General features: G+C 51.0%; 2 protein-coding genes across 13 annotated transcripts; one reads left to right on the forward strand and one right to left on the reverse strand.

Annotated features, from left to right (window-relative positions):
• Positions 1 to 2,663: 2,663 nt before the first annotated feature.
• FAM219B (family with sequence similarity 219 member B) lies at positions 2,664 to 9,075 on the forward strand. 8 transcript variants are annotated; one of them, XM_008522248.2, is made up of 6 exons: positions 2,817 to 3,146; positions 3,326 to 3,413; positions 4,078 to 4,155; positions 4,596 to 4,644; positions 4,797 to 4,885; positions 6,381 to 9,075. In XM_008522248.2, exons 1-5 carry the CDS (start codon positions 2,933 to 2,935, stop codon positions 4,878 to 4,880), a joined length of 513 nt encoding a protein of 170 aa, XP_008520470.1. In that variant the 5' UTR covers positions 2,817 to 2,932; the 3' UTR covers positions 4,881 to 4,885; positions 6,381 to 9,075. The 8 variants fall into 8 exon arrangements, with proteins under 8 accessions (XP_008520466.1, XP_008520468.1, XP_008520469.1 ...); XM_008522249.2 differs by having other exon boundaries at positions 6,384 to 9,075; XM_008522244.2 differs by lacking the exon at positions 4,797 to 4,885 and having other exon boundaries at positions 2,664 to 3,146.
• A 210-nt stretch (positions 9,076 to 9,285) lies between these two features.
• Positions 9,286 to 17,440, reverse strand: MPI (mannose phosphate isomerase). 5 transcript variants are annotated; one of them, XM_070574892.1, is made up of 8 exons: positions 17,318 to 17,440; positions 16,738 to 16,865; positions 15,534 to 15,734; positions 14,612 to 14,753; positions 14,092 to 14,274; positions 12,129 to 12,302; positions 11,239 to 11,447; positions 9,286 to 10,966 (listed from the first exon to the last, which is right to left on the reverse strand). In XM_070574892.1, exons 1-8 carry the CDS (start codon positions 17,331 to 17,333, stop codon positions 10,748 to 10,750), a joined length of 1,272 nt encoding a protein of 423 aa, XP_070430993.1. In that variant the 5' UTR covers positions 17,334 to 17,440; the 3' UTR covers positions 9,286 to 10,747. The 5 variants fall into 5 exon arrangements, with proteins under 5 accessions (XP_070430993.1, XP_070431012.1, XP_070431000.1 ...); XM_070574911.1 differs by having other exon boundaries at positions 16,662 to 16,865; positions 17,318 to 17,431; XM_070574899.1 differs by having other exon boundaries at positions 16,738 to 17,026; positions 17,318 to 17,399.

Here is a 17,440-nt window from a genome sequence, read left to right on the forward strand (position 1 = left end):
GGATCCTGGGCATGGACCTACACACCGCTCATCAAGTCATGTTGTGGTGCATCCCACATAGAAGAACTAGAAGGACTTACAACTAGGAAATACAACTATGTACTGGGGCTCTGGGGGAAAAAAAAAGAGAAGAAGATTGGCAACAGATGTTAGCTCAGAGCCAATTTTCCTCACCAAAAAAAGCCTGCTAATAAAGCTTTAAAAAGAAAAATTCACCACTGTCCCCCATCCCTTCCTATGCCTAATCCCAGATACCTGCCTAGATGAAGGAATTTGGCTCCAATGGACAGCAGAACCAGAATTCTCAACTGATCATGATTCATGCGTCCCAGGACCAAGAAAGGTTAGGGACTGGGTGGGATTTCCATGACCTGAAGCCAAGGATAAAGGATATAACTCCCCAATGTGGGCAGGAAGACCTGAAAGCCAGGGCGGGAGCCTTTGCTCTTAACAGCCAAGAATCCACCCCCTACCCCAAACAACAAAGAATAAAACAAGACGGAGAATCAGGTACTAGGAGGGACCTTATCTGTCCTGTTCATCATTAGATCTGCAGGGCCTAGCATAACACCTGCCACACATTAGGAGATGAATAAACCTTCGCTGAATGGAGGACCTGAGGACCCCCAGGCCCATCAGGGGAGTGAGCACAGTCATTCTGTGTTAGGATCTGAGTAGCAGGGGTGAGCAGGAGGGGTTTTGTGCCTTGTGTGCTGTGGCAGTTCTTGCCCTGGAGACTCAGCCCCTCACAACCTGGATTTTATTCTTTGTTGTTTGTTTTGGGGAGCGAAGAGTAATTTATTTTTCTTAGGTTCCTAGTGAACATAATATCTTCAGTGGAAAAGAGAACTGCCCACACCCAAGTCAGGACAGTTGGGCAATCACAATTTCTTCATTAATAAAATGAATTTGGGGCTGGCCTGCTGGCGCAGCAGTTAAGTTCCCACATTCCACTTCCGGGGCCCAGGGTTTGCTGGTTCGGATCCTGGGTGTGGACATACGCACCATTTGTCAAGCCATGCTGTGGCAGGTGTCCCACATATAAAGTAGAGGAAGATGGGCATGGATGTTAGCTCAGGGCTGATCTTCCTCAAAAAAAAAAAAAAGAATTTGGACTATATAGTCTCTAAGGTCCCTCCCAGCCCCAAAGTTCTATGATTCTAAATTAACTAAAAGTTAAGAGGAGAAATAGGACAGCCACTCAATAAATACGTATTACTATGACTTTGTGCTAAAAACAAGGTATACAAAATGAATAAGGCAGTCTGCCCTTGGGGAGTGTAAAGCCAAGTGAGAGAATAAACACTAAGTCCTTAGAACACTGTGTAAGCTTTGTAAGGGTACATTCTTGAGTGCTTACCATATGCCAGGTGCCATTCCAAGCACGTTACAGTTTAACTTCACAATTCTATTAGATACATACTATTATTATCCCCATTTCTCAGCTAAAGAAACTGACACATAAAGAGGTTAAATAATTTTCCTGCAAGTGGCAGAGCAAATAATCTGGATTCAGGGTCCGTGTTCAATCACATAGCAATTAACTGAAAACTAATGATGGGAGACGCAGGAGGGGCATAGATGAGGGCACTCAGACTCTTTTCACTACAAAAGATTTTGTGACATCAAGTGGGTTTTGATGGCATTTTCTTTGGTCCTTGGTGGGGTCCCCATCAGTTTAACAGGCAGCATAGCCACGAGAAGAACCATTTCTTTGGAGTCCACTGGGAGCTGGGGTTCAGATTCCAAGGTTTACCACTTAACTGGTGAATTTGACCAAGTCTAGGTCTTTATTTGCATAACAGCAGTAACAACTGGCTTCACTGGGAAGATTAAGTTGAGCCATAGGAAACTGCTGTTTCTAGAAGTCAAAAACACGGGTGGAATCTACCAAAACAGTTAGCATTCCTTTGTGCTTCTGACTTTTCAAAAATTCCAGCCCTAAATTCTTTTCTCCTATCTTCCCTAAGGCATAGTTCTATTCAACTGATTGGGTGGTCCTGGGGGCTCAGAAGTTGCACAGTGTTGACCTACCCTGAGGAGGCCAATAAATTAGCCTTGGGACAGCCTCGTGAGATTTGGCAATTCCTTCGAGGATCTGGAGTTTCCTTCCAGCTAGCCACAAGCAAGCACATCCCTTGGGGCCAGAGAAGTCAAGAGCCGTGACAGCTCTGTGCCCTGCCACAAACAGACTCCTAGCACTTTCACCCTTCTTTTCAAGGCCTACTTTTCCCTTATTTGTCCCTCTAAGGCGGGTAGTGACGTCAGTTCTACTTTAAAATGTGGAAACTGACGCCTAGGGAGGGTCAGGCCTTGTCAAACGTCTGAGGCACCGCGTGGTGTTGGATATAACGCGGGTTTGGCGTCAGTTAGATGGATCAGCACAGGAGGTCTCTAGTTGTGTGACCTCCGCAAGGTCCTAGAACCTCTCTCTCAGGCCTGTTTCCTTTTCTGGAGAAGGGCTCTAATAACTCCCTTTCTCATACAGCTCTTTTCGGTTCGACTCGGGCTTTCCCGGGTTCGTCCTTGGGGAGCTCCAGCTGTGGCGAGATGACCTGCGAGAAGACACTGCGGAGAGCGCGCGCGTGCCAGGGCGTAAAGGGCTCGGCCTCCGGCCCGCGGGCGCCCACTCGCGGCCTGCCATAAATATCAATACTCAGTTTCAACTAGAGACAGAACTGGCCTCCACATCCCAGCCTCAGGCCAACTACAAGTACCGCAGTGTGCCGGAAAGGAGGGAGTGAAACTACCCAGCCCCCGGAAGGACGGAACAGTTGGGCCAACCCCACAGGAGGCGGGGTCGGAAAGCTCGGAAGAGTGCGGCCCGCACCTGCGCGCCGCCATCTTGCTCAAGGAGAGGCCGCCTACCCCCGGCCGACGGCTCGTTAGCCATGAGGCGGGGCTCCCAGACCCTGCGGGGCGGGGCCAGACCATGGCGACGGCGGAGCCCGGCGTGCACGCGGCGCGGGCGTCTAGTCCTGCAGCCCGGCCCGGGGGGACCCCGGCCCGCGTGGCAGGAGCTGCGGGTCCGCCCTCTGGGCGAAGGGGCAGCGGAGTCCCCAGGCTCGGGGAGCGGACCCCGGCGGCTGTGGAGAAGCGGGGGCCCTACATGGTGACGCGAGCGCCTTCCATTCAGGCCAAGCTGCGTGAGTGCGGCCCGATAGCGGGTCTGTGCCTGGGCGGGCTGCCGGGTCCCGGGGCAGGCTCCGGAGCCCCTCTGGGCCACCTCGGAGGGGCTCTGCAGCCCGCTCCCGCCCCCGAAAATCTGTTTGGGAGCCACGGCGAGTGGGGAAGACCCCGCTGACCCGGGCCCTTTGACTTCCAGAGAAGCACCGGGACCTGGCCAAGGCCGTTCTGCGGAGAAAAGGCATGCTGGGGGCCTCGCCGAAGCGCCCCGATTCTTCCGGGAAAAGGTCCAGCAGGCGCCACCTCCCCTGTGCAAGCACTTTCCAGAGAAGGCCCTGGTCCTCAGGCTGGGCGACAGTACTCACGGTTAAGGCTGGTGAATCCCATGACGCCAGCCTGTCAGGTTCTCTATTTTAAAACCGGAAGAGGAGCGAGCTTTTCCTTCCCTTTAAGGATGTGATGGTCTCAGGGAAAGCGCTTTGGAATGAGAGAGTTTAGTCGGTGCCTGCGATCCATCACTGTCTGACCAAGTTAGGGAGGAGCAGAGTAGCTGGGTCCCCAGGAGTGAGGATGGAGAGCAGTGTGGGAACAGCCAGCGCTGTTATTTTTTTTTAACAGAGTGGTAAACTCTGAGGGCTGAATTGGAGCTTCTTCAGTGCTTCTTTTACAGATAAGAGGTAAAACTCAGAGGTGAAGGGACTTGCCGTTTCTGTTCTCTGGTTAAGTAAGGTGGGGGGAGGGGCTTTTCCTCAGGAACAGTTAGGGGGGAGTGGTGCGAGGAAGTGCAAATGCCAGATAGTACACGGCAGGCAGTGATGGCTGTGTGACCAGGGAGAAGGCAAGTCAGGAGTAGTGCAGTCCCTTCTTTTCCCATAAGGGAGAGGACTTTGGCTTTCCCTGTGAAATACTGGTGCTTCATCTATGCTTGGTCTCTCCTCCATCTCCCCTCAGGTCGGTGAAGTTTAACAAGGGCTATACTGCTCTTAGTCAGAGTCCAGATGAAAACCTGGTGTCCCTCGACTCTGACAGGTGAGTGCTCTCCTTAGAAATACCCCTTGGGGAGTGACTTGGGTAAAACTGCAGGTAGCTTGGTGCCTTTGCTTGTTCCCTGTTCTTCCAAGACCCTTCCTGCATGTTCCAGGGCTGTCTTCAGAGCACTATCCCTTCCCAGGAAGGCTTGGTTAGCAGACTCCTAGGTGAACGTGTTGCTCTTGGATTTGGAATACCAACCTTCTCTGGGGGAGTCATCCTACCCTATCATGTCTGTACTGTTAGTGACAGTGACCCTTTCCCTGCTGGAGCGAACTGAAGGAGCTATTTGTACTCACAGCAGATACTGGGCTTGAATTCTATGGTGTGTGGCCTTTGCTTCACAAGTCCTCCAGACCCCTTGCATGCTCTCTACCTTGCCATTTGCAGCTGTGCTCCACAGGCATCCCCCTGAACTGACTGTCTTCCTCTTCTCCTAGTGATGGGGAGCTGGAATCCAGATACTCTTCCGGGTATTCCTCTGCAGAGGCAAGTCCAGAGCGCCTTTCTGCGCAAGGCCAGGCTGCAGGCAGCGTCACCGCCACTGCCAAATGCTTGTCTGGTGCCTGCTGTGTGCACGGCACTGTGCCAGACTTCCGGTCTGTTCTCCAATCTTCTACTCTGCCCTCTTCCCCCAACAGAGGTATAGGTGTCTGAGAAGGGCTGTTGAAAATCCAGGAGACCACAGAACCTTAGGGATGGAAATGACCTCACAAACCTTCTAGTCCAGGTCACTACTGAGAAAAGGAATCCTCTTGATATATCTCAGCTAAGTGTTTACTAGCTTCTGCTTGCTTGAATGCTTCTTATAATTAGGTACTCAACTACCTCCAAGAAGCCTTGCTGCTTGCCCTCCCGCAAATACACACACATGCACAATTCCTTCTTCAGGTAGCTCTTAGAGAAGTCTTGATTATCAATTTGAAATGTCTCCTGCAGCCTGGACTCAGTGGTCCTAAGCCTGCCCTCCAGTGTCACACAGTAATTGTAGTCTCCCTTCTTTTGATTGTCCTTTCTCTCAGGTCAGCATTCATGTCCCTCCCCCAGCCATCCTCCACCAAGCTTACTTTCTTCCAGGCCAACGACTTCTGTTCCTTCAGTTGTTCCATCTATGGGAACTCAGACTGAGATACTCCTGGGCTGGCCTTTTGGACATGTTTCCAGAGTGATTGTCCCAGACAGAAACAAAGGGACATAAAGTTCTCACATGTGCAGCTTACTGCCTTTGACAGAGGTGAAGTGCTGGGGACATGATTGTACACCACTGGTATTTCTTCCTTATTCTCCTGGAAACTCTTGGCCACCCCCTAAGTTTCTGCCAAAGAGAGTAGAGGCAGTTTGTTTTTTATTTTTTTTGAGGAAGATTAGCCCTGAGCTAACTACTGCCAATCCTCCTCTTTTTGCTGAGGAAGACTGGCCCTGAGCTAACATCCATGCTCGTCTTCCTCTACTTTATACGTGGGATGCCTACCACAGCATGGCTTTTTGCCAAGCGGTGCCATGTCTGCACCCAGGATCCGAACCGGCGAACCCTGGGCTGCCGAGAAGTGGAACATGCAAACTTAACCACTGCGCTACCGGGCTGGCCCCCAGGCAGTTTATAAACTGTATCTTCCTTGAATATCTGGGTGTCTAAGATTGTTAAAGCTAAGAGAAGAAAAATTAGCCAAGAGCCAGAGAAAGTACTACACTATTCCCAGTCTCATTTTCCTTCTGCTCAGTGGAACTGATGAAGCCAGGCTGACAGGGTCCACTTTGTAGGGAACGAGCTCTGCTGGCATCGAAGGATGGCACATCTAACTGGCAGTGCAGACAAAGCTTCTCCCCACCCCATTCCACTATAACCAGATTCCTCTACTCTTCTACCCCATTGTTCTTGTATCATTGCCCCATAGTCTTAAGCCTTCATAGGGAATGGTCAGGGCATTGACTTTCAAACATAATCTGGGATCTGATATTTACATCAGATGCCTCAGGATTCTTTAGTGAGAGCATCTCCCTTGGGAGTGCAGTCTGGACAGTACTGGCTCAGGCCCCTGATTGCCCCTCACTGCTGGACGAGGCACAGGTAGGAAAAGGTGTTACTTCCTCCTAGTTCCTCCAGGTTGGCCTAAGGAGGGAGCATAGACAGGAAGCTCCGGTAAGGGAATGTGGGTCTGCCTTTTGGGTAGCAGTTATTTTTGCTTTGCAGCCTGGCTTATAGTTCTCTCTTCTCCTGCTCTTAGCAGGTGAACCAGGATGTGAGCCGGCAGCTGCTCCAGGATGGGTATCACCTAGATGAGATTCCAGATGATGAGGACTTGGATCTCATTCCCCCCAAGCCTATGGCCTCCTCAACGTGCTCCTGCTGCTGGTGCTGTCTTGGGGACTCTTCCTCCTGTACCCTCCAGTAGACATAACCCTCTAAGATGGGCCCTGCTCTCCATGTCAGCAGAGCCCTGTTGGCCATTATTCATAGTTCACAGAGTGCAGTGGGAACTACTGTCAGCCCCAGAATCACTGGAGGCACTGACCCTCTGGGAAGGTCAGTGACCTGGTGCTTCTCAGGCCAGAGGCCCCCATCTGGGTCATGGGGTGATGGGTGGAATTCTGCAGTTTTCCTCTGCTGTTGGAGCAGACTTTGGAGAAACCACTTTAATAAGGGCAAGAACAGAGGTAATTGTGGATCTTATGGTGAGTGGCAAAGTTGGCTAAGAAAAGCACCTGCAGACTTCTTGACTGGTATTTGTTATCATACTCTAGGGAGGGGGAAAGAGAGCTTTTGTGCCCAGGCTATGCTGGATGGTGTTATATGGAGGCAGAAAATAGCACTTTATGACTTGCAGCTGGGAATCTTTGAAAGCTAATTTAACTATTTGGGACCAGTTCAAGAAATTCCATGTGTTCTCCTCTTCCTAGCTCCAACGTGGGTTACATGTTTGACCTTTGAGAGAGCATAAAGCAGGGCCCTTTGGCTCTCATCTGGTTGTGCCTGTCTGACTTTGGCAGGGAGTATAGCAGGTTGCTTGATGGTACACCAGGATCAAGGTTCCAGAATCACTGGACCCAGGGCATCCCCAACTGGTCCAACAGTCTGAGTGGGTTTAGTGACTCTGGTCAGGCCATCCCTAGTTAGAGAAAAACTGCTCCACTATGTACATATTTATTTGTCTTTCCTTGGTCACCATTCTTCGCCTTGGTCTTAGCTAGTTCTCCACCTGCTCTTTGAGCTAAAGGTTGGCTGAAGGGACTGGAGCTCACCCAGAAGCCTGCAGTTTTTGATTACCAGCAGAGGGAGCTGTAGGGAGCAGTCAGGTGCCTTCCTGTTTGTTTAGCTTTTTAAACTTGACTAGCAATGGGTGAAAGGTACACTGGCACAGTTACGTGGGCTTTGACATAGACGGAAGCCCAGAGACAGGATGGGGAAGAGAGACCTGTGCCGGGTCCCAAGGCCCCTGCCTGAGGAGATAATTTGCCTTTGCAGAAGGCCTTCCTGCATCCTAGTGTGGTCCATTCTATGCCATCCAGCCCTCCAGATTTCTCTGACCACTGCATGGGCCTCATGGTGTATACTCAGCATTGGGCTTTATAGTAAACCTCTGGGTGCAACACAGCCTCTCTCAGGCCCCAGTCTGAACACAACAGCAAAGACAGGCATGATCTCCCCTGTGATTACCACTAGATAACATCTATTGCTATATCAGGCCTCCTTCTAGAACTTAGTTTTGCAATGGTTCCTTTTTTTCTTGCCTCAGCCAGAATTGTGGTGAGGACTGAATGGGAGTGGACAGAGTTCCCAGCCTAAGGGGCATGGCAGTCAGGATTGGGGTGTAGGCTTAACATGGGAAAGTGCCAGTCTTTTGCTTCATTTGATGTCCTATGACTGCCAGGAATATATGAGGGATGGCACAGTCTCTTCCGCTACCACATGGGGTGATTGGAAGACTGAAAAACATCGATAAAAAGGCCTTATTTGTCATACGACTGTCCTCGTGAGGATAATCCTCTCACTGCTCAATTGGCATCTATCTTGGTGCTTTTCTCAAGTCATAGAAAGTTGTGAGGAGTATACGGTATCCAGGGGGCTGTGGCTAACTTTTATTCTACAATCTAGCAGCATCACAGCAGGAGCGAGAGGGAACAGAGACCAGAGGTACTTCAGGTTGGGGTCTGGGGAATAGGGGAGGCAGATAGTTATTCTGTTCTGGAATGGGATGAGAATGAGAGTTCTGCAGGGAGTGAGAACATCTCCATTCTGAAGCCCCTGGCCACCCACAGAGATTACATCCAGGCCTTTCTGGTCTCTGCAGATGTGGAAGAGTGCACATGAAGAAAGGGTTCAGAAGCAGGACAGTGTAAAAAGAAAAAAAAAGTGGTGGTAGTGGGAAACCCAGTGGGGGCCAGAAAGCGGCTCTGGAAGCTAACTGTGGGGCCACATTTCTGTGGGGGTTAGTTAAGGCAGAGTAGCTTGAACATTTGGCAGCTGCTGGGGGGGAGGGTGGCAGCAGGACTCCAAGACCAAGGCCCTCTGGGTAGTTGTTGCTATAAATCAGCAGTGGTGTATTTGGCTGCAGCTGTCCCTGGAGAGGATGTTCAGAGCTGGTTGACCCCATGTGGGAGGTATTACCTTTGTGGAAAAAGTTGCAGGAACCTGGAACAGAGGACACTGTGCAGCAAGGCAGGGTAGAAATAGTTGTTTGGGGCCCCAGGCCACGGCCTAAAATGTCACCAATAAAAGGCACCAAAGTGCCCAGAGCCAAACTGCCTTAATTCAGAGTGCTGGGTGTTCTGCAAGTGACACCGCTGTGGGGAGAGAGGTGTGTATTTGGGCTTACCTCACAGGTGGGAGTGGCACTGTATGGTATTTACAGAGTACAGAACTCTTGGCTTATGCTTCTACAGCTCTGTAAGTTTCTAAGAATAAACAGAATCATGATAGTAGAGCTGTCTCTGTGTTGCAATAGGATTTTTAAGAAAGGCCTAGACAAAAATCACTGTTCTTTCTGAATTCTGAAATGAAGAAATAGGCTAATAACCCCAACTGTGACCATTCCTCCTAGGACATTCTCTCCTTTCTGCTATTCCCAATGGGCCTCATTTTCAGGCCTGCTTCATTGGAGACCACAGATGGACTAGACCTTTGCACATCACTTCTCTTTAAAATGGGTTCCCTTTAGCAGACCCTTTCTTCCCAGGTCATTTTATTTTATTTTTTAGCTGAAGAAAATTTGGAAGCCAATAAAAACAGAACAGATTGATCAGAACTTTTTTGAAGGAATTACATTGTACAGGGGGTCTACTGTGGGCAGCAGCTCAGAAAGATCCTTTTGTGCCAGTCTAAACCCTTACCTCACAGGAAGGAGCCAATAGCCTAGGTCTCTGCTTAGTCTGGGGTGACAGGATCTAAGACTACCAGTCAGAAACTTCAGTGGCAAAGCAGACAGCTGTGCAGCCTCCTGTGGAGGTGTGTCCCACCTCAAGAGGGTAGGAAAAGGGAGACTAGATGCTCTCCTAGGTACTCCGCAGCCAGTTTAGAAAAAGTAGCTAGGTTTCTCTTCACAATGAGAATTGGATCGGTCTGTCCCCGGGTCCTTCCTTCTATCTAGAATGACTGAATGTGCTCTAGAGAAGTGCTTGACAAAACTTTCTCTATGAAGGGCCAGTCAATACTTTTGGCTTGGCAGGCCACATAGTCTGGCACATCTATCCAACTTTCCCATTATAGTCTGAAAGCAGCCGGACAGGATGTAAACAAATGGGTGTGGCCAGATCCAGCTTGCTGGCCTTAGCTTGCTGATCCGTGCCCTAGAGCCAACTGAAACACTAGAGAGAAGCAGCTTGCACTGACAATGCATAGTATCTTTAGACCCACCTTTCACTGTCTGCAGGGTTGGAGGGCCCAAGGCTTGTCTGAAAGCTCTCCATCTGAGGCTGAAGCCAGCTGCCTCTCCCACACCTTCCCATAAAAGGGCTCTGGAGTCCACCCTGCCCACTTGAGGAAGCTGTGTGAAGCAGGAATAAAGCAGAAGCGGGATAACATCCAGGGAGGCATCTTTCAGCCCACTTCAGAGACTAGAATGCCAAAGGCTGAGTGCTCTTTACCCCACAGCCTCTACACAAGTGATCTTTAATTGCTTTGACAGAACAAGAGGGTGATGAAGAACAATTTATCAGTCCACAGGCTTACCCTTTCTCCTCCTCTGCACCTAAGGAAATGGGCAGTCTCAGGGCCAGAACCCTGTTCTTAGAAATTAATTACCTACCCTCTTGCTGTGACTGATGCTGAGCTAATCATAGATTTCACCAGCCTGCCTAATGCTGTAGGCTGGAACAGAGCTGCTGCCTCCTGTGTTGAGGAGAGCCTGGCTCAGGTGTGGCAACAATACAAGGGGGAGTGTCAGCCCTTAGTCCTCACATGGGTCCCTCCTCCCAGGAAGAAGATGGATCAGCCTAGGTCTGCTCAGGAGTCATACCTTCAAGCTCACTCCTCTACCCCAGCTCTTCCAGGGTGTACCCAAAGAGTCCAGAGCAGGAAGGGGTTTGGCCTGGGTCGGAGGTGAGGCTGACTAGGATTTAGGGTGACTTGCAGAAGAGAGCCAGAAGGCTGTGGCTTCTACAGTAAACAGCAGGCACGGAATATCAGCAGGTCCTCAGGCACAGTGAGCTTCAATGAGACACTCTCATTGGCCCCAATGAAGAGCACCCCGCCACGCTGCAGGGGGATTGTTGACTGGGCTGTGGGAGTGCTGGCTGTCACTGTCCCCTGTACCATTAGGAGGATGCTGGCAGAATCCACCGCTAAGACCTTGTATTCAGTGATGGAGCCAGGGACCTGGGCAAAAAGAAACAATAGGATAGTGTAGCTCACAGGGCCCACAACAACCCCAAGCACAGTGAGAGGGAGTGCTCTGCCACCTCTCAGGCTCTTGTTGGCATGGATGCCCACATCTGGTCCCTGTTACAGAGAGGAGTGAGCAGGCCCTGTGGCCATCCCCCAGGAAGTGAGCTGGACAGAAAGGAAACCCAGCCCTAGGTATACTCCAAATTGTAGCCTTTGCCAGGGTTTTTCATGCCACACAACACCTACCATGGCCCCCCACTCACCTCCATCTTCATAACAGTGAAGTCTGGCACTGGGGGATCATAAATAGAGAGGTAGGGGTCTTCCTGACTCCGTGTTGGAAGAAAGAGCCTGTCCTTGCTGGGGCTGGATGTATAGCTGAGCATCTCACACAGGGTTGGAACATCGATGAACTTAGGTGTCAGGCCAGCACGCACTGTGTTGTCTGAACATGCCATGCACTCCACGCAGTCTGGGGACAGACAGTTATGTGCTAAGCTGATGAAGGATACCTTGGAATCTGACTCTTCAGGGCTGGGCCTCCTAACCTGAGTGCCATGAACCCCCTGCAGAAGTAGGTAAAAATGTGTGAATTGCAGTCTCTGGGAGAGCCAGCCAAAGACATCAGATACCGAAAACAGGTGACACATCACCCACTATTGTCAGGGGAGTCATGTTAACCCCTGGAGGAGCCCCAGCCCTCCCCAGATTCTGTATTCTCCACTTCTACCACAGAATCCTGTCCCTAAGTGGATAAACAGCCAACAGTCAAAATGTGACACCCTTCTGTGGTAACGTGTATTTTAATGTAAAAATCTCTGGGTAGATAGGACAGACATGCAAAGGCAGTGTGATGCTGGGGAGAACAGCAGCCTTGATCCAGTATAGCCTGGGTTCAAATTGTAGTTCTGACAGGACTTATCATGAGAGTATCACGAGGGGAGTTAGTGTGAAGATTCAAGCAGTGTACAACACCAAGCTGGCATTCATCATCCCCACTAGCTGCTTTCCTGCTGACCCCAGGAACCCTGGGGGGTCAGAGCTGGATGGGAGCTTAAAGAAGGTCTGCTTGACTACCCTCTCCACCTTTGTCCCAATGGGGAAACAAGGCACAAGGGGATGGCAGTGGGCTCACTGCTGCAGTGTGGCTCACCTCCTTTCAGGTAGGCATGGGGAACGTTGGCCTCCAGAAACATGGCCTCCCCTGGCTTCAGGGTAAGCAGGTTCAGGAAATAGATGGCAAAGCATCCAATATCACCTGGATACTGCTGGTGCAGCTGCAGCAGGAGGTCCCCGCAGATGTCCTCCATATTGTTTCCAGCAGCCACTGAGGGTCACAGAACACCCCAAGGCCACTTAGGAACACACAGTGGTGTTCACAGCCCCACCTTGCCCAGGGAGCTCTTAGGAAGTCCCTGCCCACATGAATCTGGAAACTGGTGAGCATGTCCTAGCCACACCTCTAGTCCTTTGGGTGCCAGGCTTCCTGATACTCCAGCCCAGAGAGGTGCCATTTTTCCCATTTTGACTGTCTATCTGCCCAGCACTATACTAGGCACTAAAAGGGCTAAAGTGTGGTCCTTTTAGCACAGTCTTTCTCAATCTCAGCACTACTGACATTTTAGGCCAGATAATTCTTTGTTGTGGGGACTGTCCTGTGCACTGGATGCTTAGCAACATCCCTAGACTTTACCCATGAGATACCATTAGCACCCCTAAGCAAGGTTTTGACAACCAAAAATGTCTCCAGACAATTGCCAATGTCCCCTGGTTGAGAACCACTATTCTAGGAACTCAAAATCTAGTTAGGGAGATATCTGAGAGTTCCACGTAGGGTGACCAACTGTCCCAGATAGCCCAGGCCTTTCTCTTTTTTAGCACTGAAAGCCTACGTCTCAAAAAATCTCTCAGTCCCAGGCAAACTGAGGTGGTTGGTCACCCCAGGTAGCATGAGGCAGAATGCTCCAATGGCCAAAATGTGTCCTGGAGACTGACCAGAGGAGGATGAGCTCAGCTTGGGCCAGAGTGGTGAAGGAAGGCTTATGGGAAGTCGGAGGGGAGGTCAGTGCGCTGAGTCTTCTGCAGTGTGCAGAGAAGGGGGGAGGGTGTTTGTAAGTAGAAACATAGTATATCAGTGCCACAGTGAAGACACTAGCTGGTCTGGATTGGAGGGTGGTTTTGAATCTTCATACAGCAACTGCTGAATACCTACTCTGTGCTAAGCACTGCGAGGACACGAAGGTCAAGGAGACAGGTCCCTGGCCTGGAGATAACCCCAGTTTTAACAAGTGTGCACCTGATGATATAGACTCACAGGTGCTAAGGGCTATACCTGACATACAAACAGGGTGTTATGGGAGCTCCGGGCAGGAGTAATCGGTTCTGCTATGAGTGCAAGAAGCCCTAAAGGGAGAGACACGCAAGCAAAGAAAACATACAGTATGCTTGGGTAAAGTAAATAGTTCCTTGTGGCTCAAAGGTAGCAGGGGAAATGCCTAGAGAAAGAACCAGAAGAGCTCTGGAGTTGCCTGGAGAAAGGGCTGGGGCCCCACGTGCCACATAAGGTCATACCTGGGAGTCCACTGCCTTGTGTTTTACGCTGCTTCTATTGACTCCCTAACCCAAAGGTGACAGGACCACACCCATCACAGTCATTTCCTGAACTTTCCTTAGTTAGCACAAGGTTGGGCACAGAGCAAGTATTTAAGGAAAGATCTCATAATTGAGAATTCTGGGCATCAGCCCTTTGGAGGAGAGGGGAATCTCTTTGTCCCCTTCCTGCTCTCTAGCCCCAAAGTACAAATCCATCCATGGGGAGCAGCTGTAGGGCTGGAGAAGTCTCAGAATGCCTGTGTGGAAGATATCCTAAGAGACTTCTAGGCCAGTCTGCTTCCAGCCATCTAGAGAAGATGACAAGTTAGGAAGCAGCACTCAACCTAGGGCCCTGCTCCACAAAGACTGGGAAAGAAATGCTAAGTTGCTAACAGGCCATCTAAGTCAGGCCCATTTTAATGTTCCACTTGAGCAAAGGGGTTGAGAACCCTGTCCCCACAGCCTAGTGTCTGTGCTGGGGGCCCAGGAGGGAGCACTGCACCCAGGCTTATGACAATACTCACCTTGCTGGGAGATCCGCTTCACCAACAGGTTGAGCTGCTCCACTACCACCTTCTTCTCACTCTTCATCAGGTGAGAGAAACAGCTCTGCAGAGCAGACGCCGTGGCCTGGGAGTCACGGCTCATGCTCTGCTTCAGCTGTGTTGCTGCATTATCTCCAATCAGAAACTGGAACTCAGGCACTTCTGCAGAAAGGCCAGGCCAGGGCCACATCAGGAATGGCAAGATGGAACCCACAGAAGTGGGGAGTTGGAGGAATCTTCCTCGTCCCATCCCTAACCATGGAGCCAGGCAATGCTAAGCAAACTTTGTAGTGAAAACTGACCACTCCCCACTTCGGCAACCATACCTGAGCCTGGTCTCACAGGCCTACCCAGTGGCTCCAAGAATTCGTAAGGCCAACCAGCCCCTCAGTTCCTGTGGCATTCAGCCTCTGTTCTCTGCCACTGTTCAGCTCTGGCCTGGGTCCCCCATGCATTCTAGGCCCAGTGTGCATGCTCTCAGCATTTTGCCCAACCTTACTTGTTAGAAAGGTCACAATCTCCTCAACTGGCCGGAAGCCACATAAGCCTTGGAAGGAGGTAAGGGCAATGGCCATCTCTGGCTTATGGTTGGCATCGGGGTAGTGCTGTGGAGCCTGGAGGTGCAGCTTTTCAGCCAGTTCCTGTGGGGTGGCCAGGGAAAGAGGAGGATGGTCAAGGTGCAGCCCTCACCTAGCTGGAAAGTCCCACCCCGCCCTTGCTTTCTACCCTCCCCAGTCACCAGACAGCAGTGGCCTCTTACCTCTGGCAACGAACCCAGGCAAAGCATAATGCGGAAACTTGAGGTTCAGCCAACCCAGGGCAGGGACATGGGCCAAATCTGGGGGAAAGCTGGGCAGACTTTAAAAGACCGGGACTGTGAATGAAGGAACCCTAACACCAGGCCAAGCTCTGACCCTAACAAGCTGTGTGGCTTTGGGTAAACCCCATTCTTCTCTGGGTCTTCGTTTGTTCATCTAGAAATGAAGAGTTTTGACAGACAAATGCTTAGGCTGTGACTCAGAGACTTGTGCGCAAAGACTACGGGGGTAGAGTTGAGGCAACAGCTAGGGTACCTGCCCTGCCCTGCCCTGGAAAGTGAACTCTCCTACAGAGCCAGGTGGGAAAATGGCAGACATAAATGGTCTTGGGCTGGGTAAGGGGAACCCAGGAACAAGATCCCAGGAATGAGCCTGGAGAAGCTTCCCTGGCACAGGCTGTTCACCTGTCTACTTAGACTTAGTTGCCAGCATGTGTCACCAGCATCTGGCCTTGCAGAGCTAAAGTGGGAGTTGTCAGGCCTGGATTTAGCTTTGGGCTGGAGCCTGGCATGGGTAGGGTAAATGTAGCAGCAAAAATCGTGGGAGGGCCTTGACAGAAGCTCTTCTCTACCCTGACCTCTGTGCCCCAGTCTGATTCTGTACCTTGTTAGGGTGTGCCTGGATGGACAGAGCTGTTTCAACTGAGAGCACTTTGAAGAGGAAGGGCAGCTTGCCATTAAAGATGTCCTTGACCTTTGAACCCAAGCTGTCCTGGTTCTCAGCAATCCACTGGCCTAGGGTCTTCTGTGAGATGCGGTTGTCAAGGATCTTGGCATCTCCCCGGGGATGGGTCCCCATCCACATCTGGAAAAACAGGAAACTTGGGCGGAAAGGGGGAAAACCTAGCAGTACCAGTTGGCCTGCCCCAAACCTACTCACTCCATGCTCCTCACGGGGCAGCTGAGTCCTGAGATGGGCCTCCCAGGACTGGGTATAAATGCTCATGCCATCACCCACATATAGGGAGGCAGCAGACCACAGAACACCAAGAGTCAGGACACCCAGGCTCTACCTCTAAACTTGGGCTAGTTATTTCCTGTCTCTGGGTCTCAGTTTCTTTATCTGTCCAATGAGGAGAATGACACCTGCACTGTCAAGGTCACTGAAAAGTTCTGACTCTCAAATGGCTCTGTGAAGGGTTAATAGTCATTTATTCCAGTCTCAGAAGTAGAAGCTAAAGTCTTCCTATGCTTTGGGTTTTTTCTCTACTAAAGGGCAGGAGAAATATGTATTTTAGGTTATTAAAAATGTAAAAGTTGGGGCCGGCCTGGTGGCGCAGCGGTTAAGTGCGCATGTTCCGCTTCAGCAGCCCGGGGTTAACCGGGTCGGGTCGGATCCCGGGTGTGGACATGGCACCGTGTGGCAGACCAAGCTGTGGTAGGCGTCCCACATATAAGTTAGAGGAGGATGGGCACGGATGTTAGCTTGGGGCCAGTCTTCCTCAGAAAAAAGAGGAGGACTGGCAACAGTTACCTCAGGGCTAATCTTCCTCAAAAAAAAAAAAAGTCAAAGTCAAAGTAAAAATTTTAATTGTCAAAGAGGGCTGAATTAAAATTCACTAAGTGCTGACAGTTCATGGGGGAAGAATGATACTGGAAATCCCAGCCCACTATGACAAAACCTCTCTTCTTTTGATGCCACCATCTGGGTTCATCAACATGCACTGATAAGAAGAGCCAAGAGGGTCTCTTCTTTGCTGCCTCCCCTCTTCAGCTGATCCACATGACTTGCCTCAGGCTCTCCGAGTGGAGACGTCCCTTGGTCTCAGCTGCTGGTAAAGTGGGGTGAAATACAGCCCAGGTCTCACCTCTGCATATGGCTTGTCCTCTGAGATCCGGGCCAGTGGGTCACTGCTGGCCAGCAGCCGAGCCACTTCACTGTTGGAACCCATCTTCCCCCAGGCATACTGCTGCACCACACAGGAAAGTGGGAAAACTGGGGGCACAGACAGAGGGTCAGCTTCCACTCCACTCCTGACACCTGACCCTACTGTCCAGGGAAACTAGACACAGCTGAGGGTTTTGGCTGGCGGACAAAATCAAGTAAGGAGTTTGTAGGTAGTTGAGACTCTTCTCTGCAGGTCTTGATGTTCCCATCTGTAAAACGGGCAGTAGTCATCTTCTGCTGACGTGAGGCAGATAGTTGCACTGAGGTGAAGGGGAGCGAACAGGAGGTATCTATTCCATGCCTCCCCCTCCCCTGAAGAACCTCCTTCGCCGGCTGCAATAACGGCTCAATCCCTGTCGCAAGTGCTCCTTTCTCTACCCAGCGCTCATCCATCTTTCCTCGGAGCCCCAAGGGTGTGTTCGACCTGGCTTATCAAGTCTGGAAAGATCCCAGGACGCGTCTCACCCACACGCTGGCCAGCACCCCAGCCAACAACTCACCTTGCTGAGCGGTCATCCTTGCGGCCCCGAACCTGCCTTCTCGCACGTATGCCCTTCCCGGCAGCACCCGCGGCCCCTCTACGCCCAGAGCTTCATGGGAAATGTAGTTCCTCGAGCGCCTCC

The sequence above is a fragment of the Equus przewalskii genome, chromosome 1, assembly GCF_037783145.1.
Source record: "Equus przewalskii isolate Varuska chromosome 1, EquPr2, whole genome shotgun sequence".
Classification (NCBI taxonomy): Eukaryota; Metazoa; Chordata; class Mammalia; order Perissodactyla; family Equidae; genus Equus; species Equus przewalskii.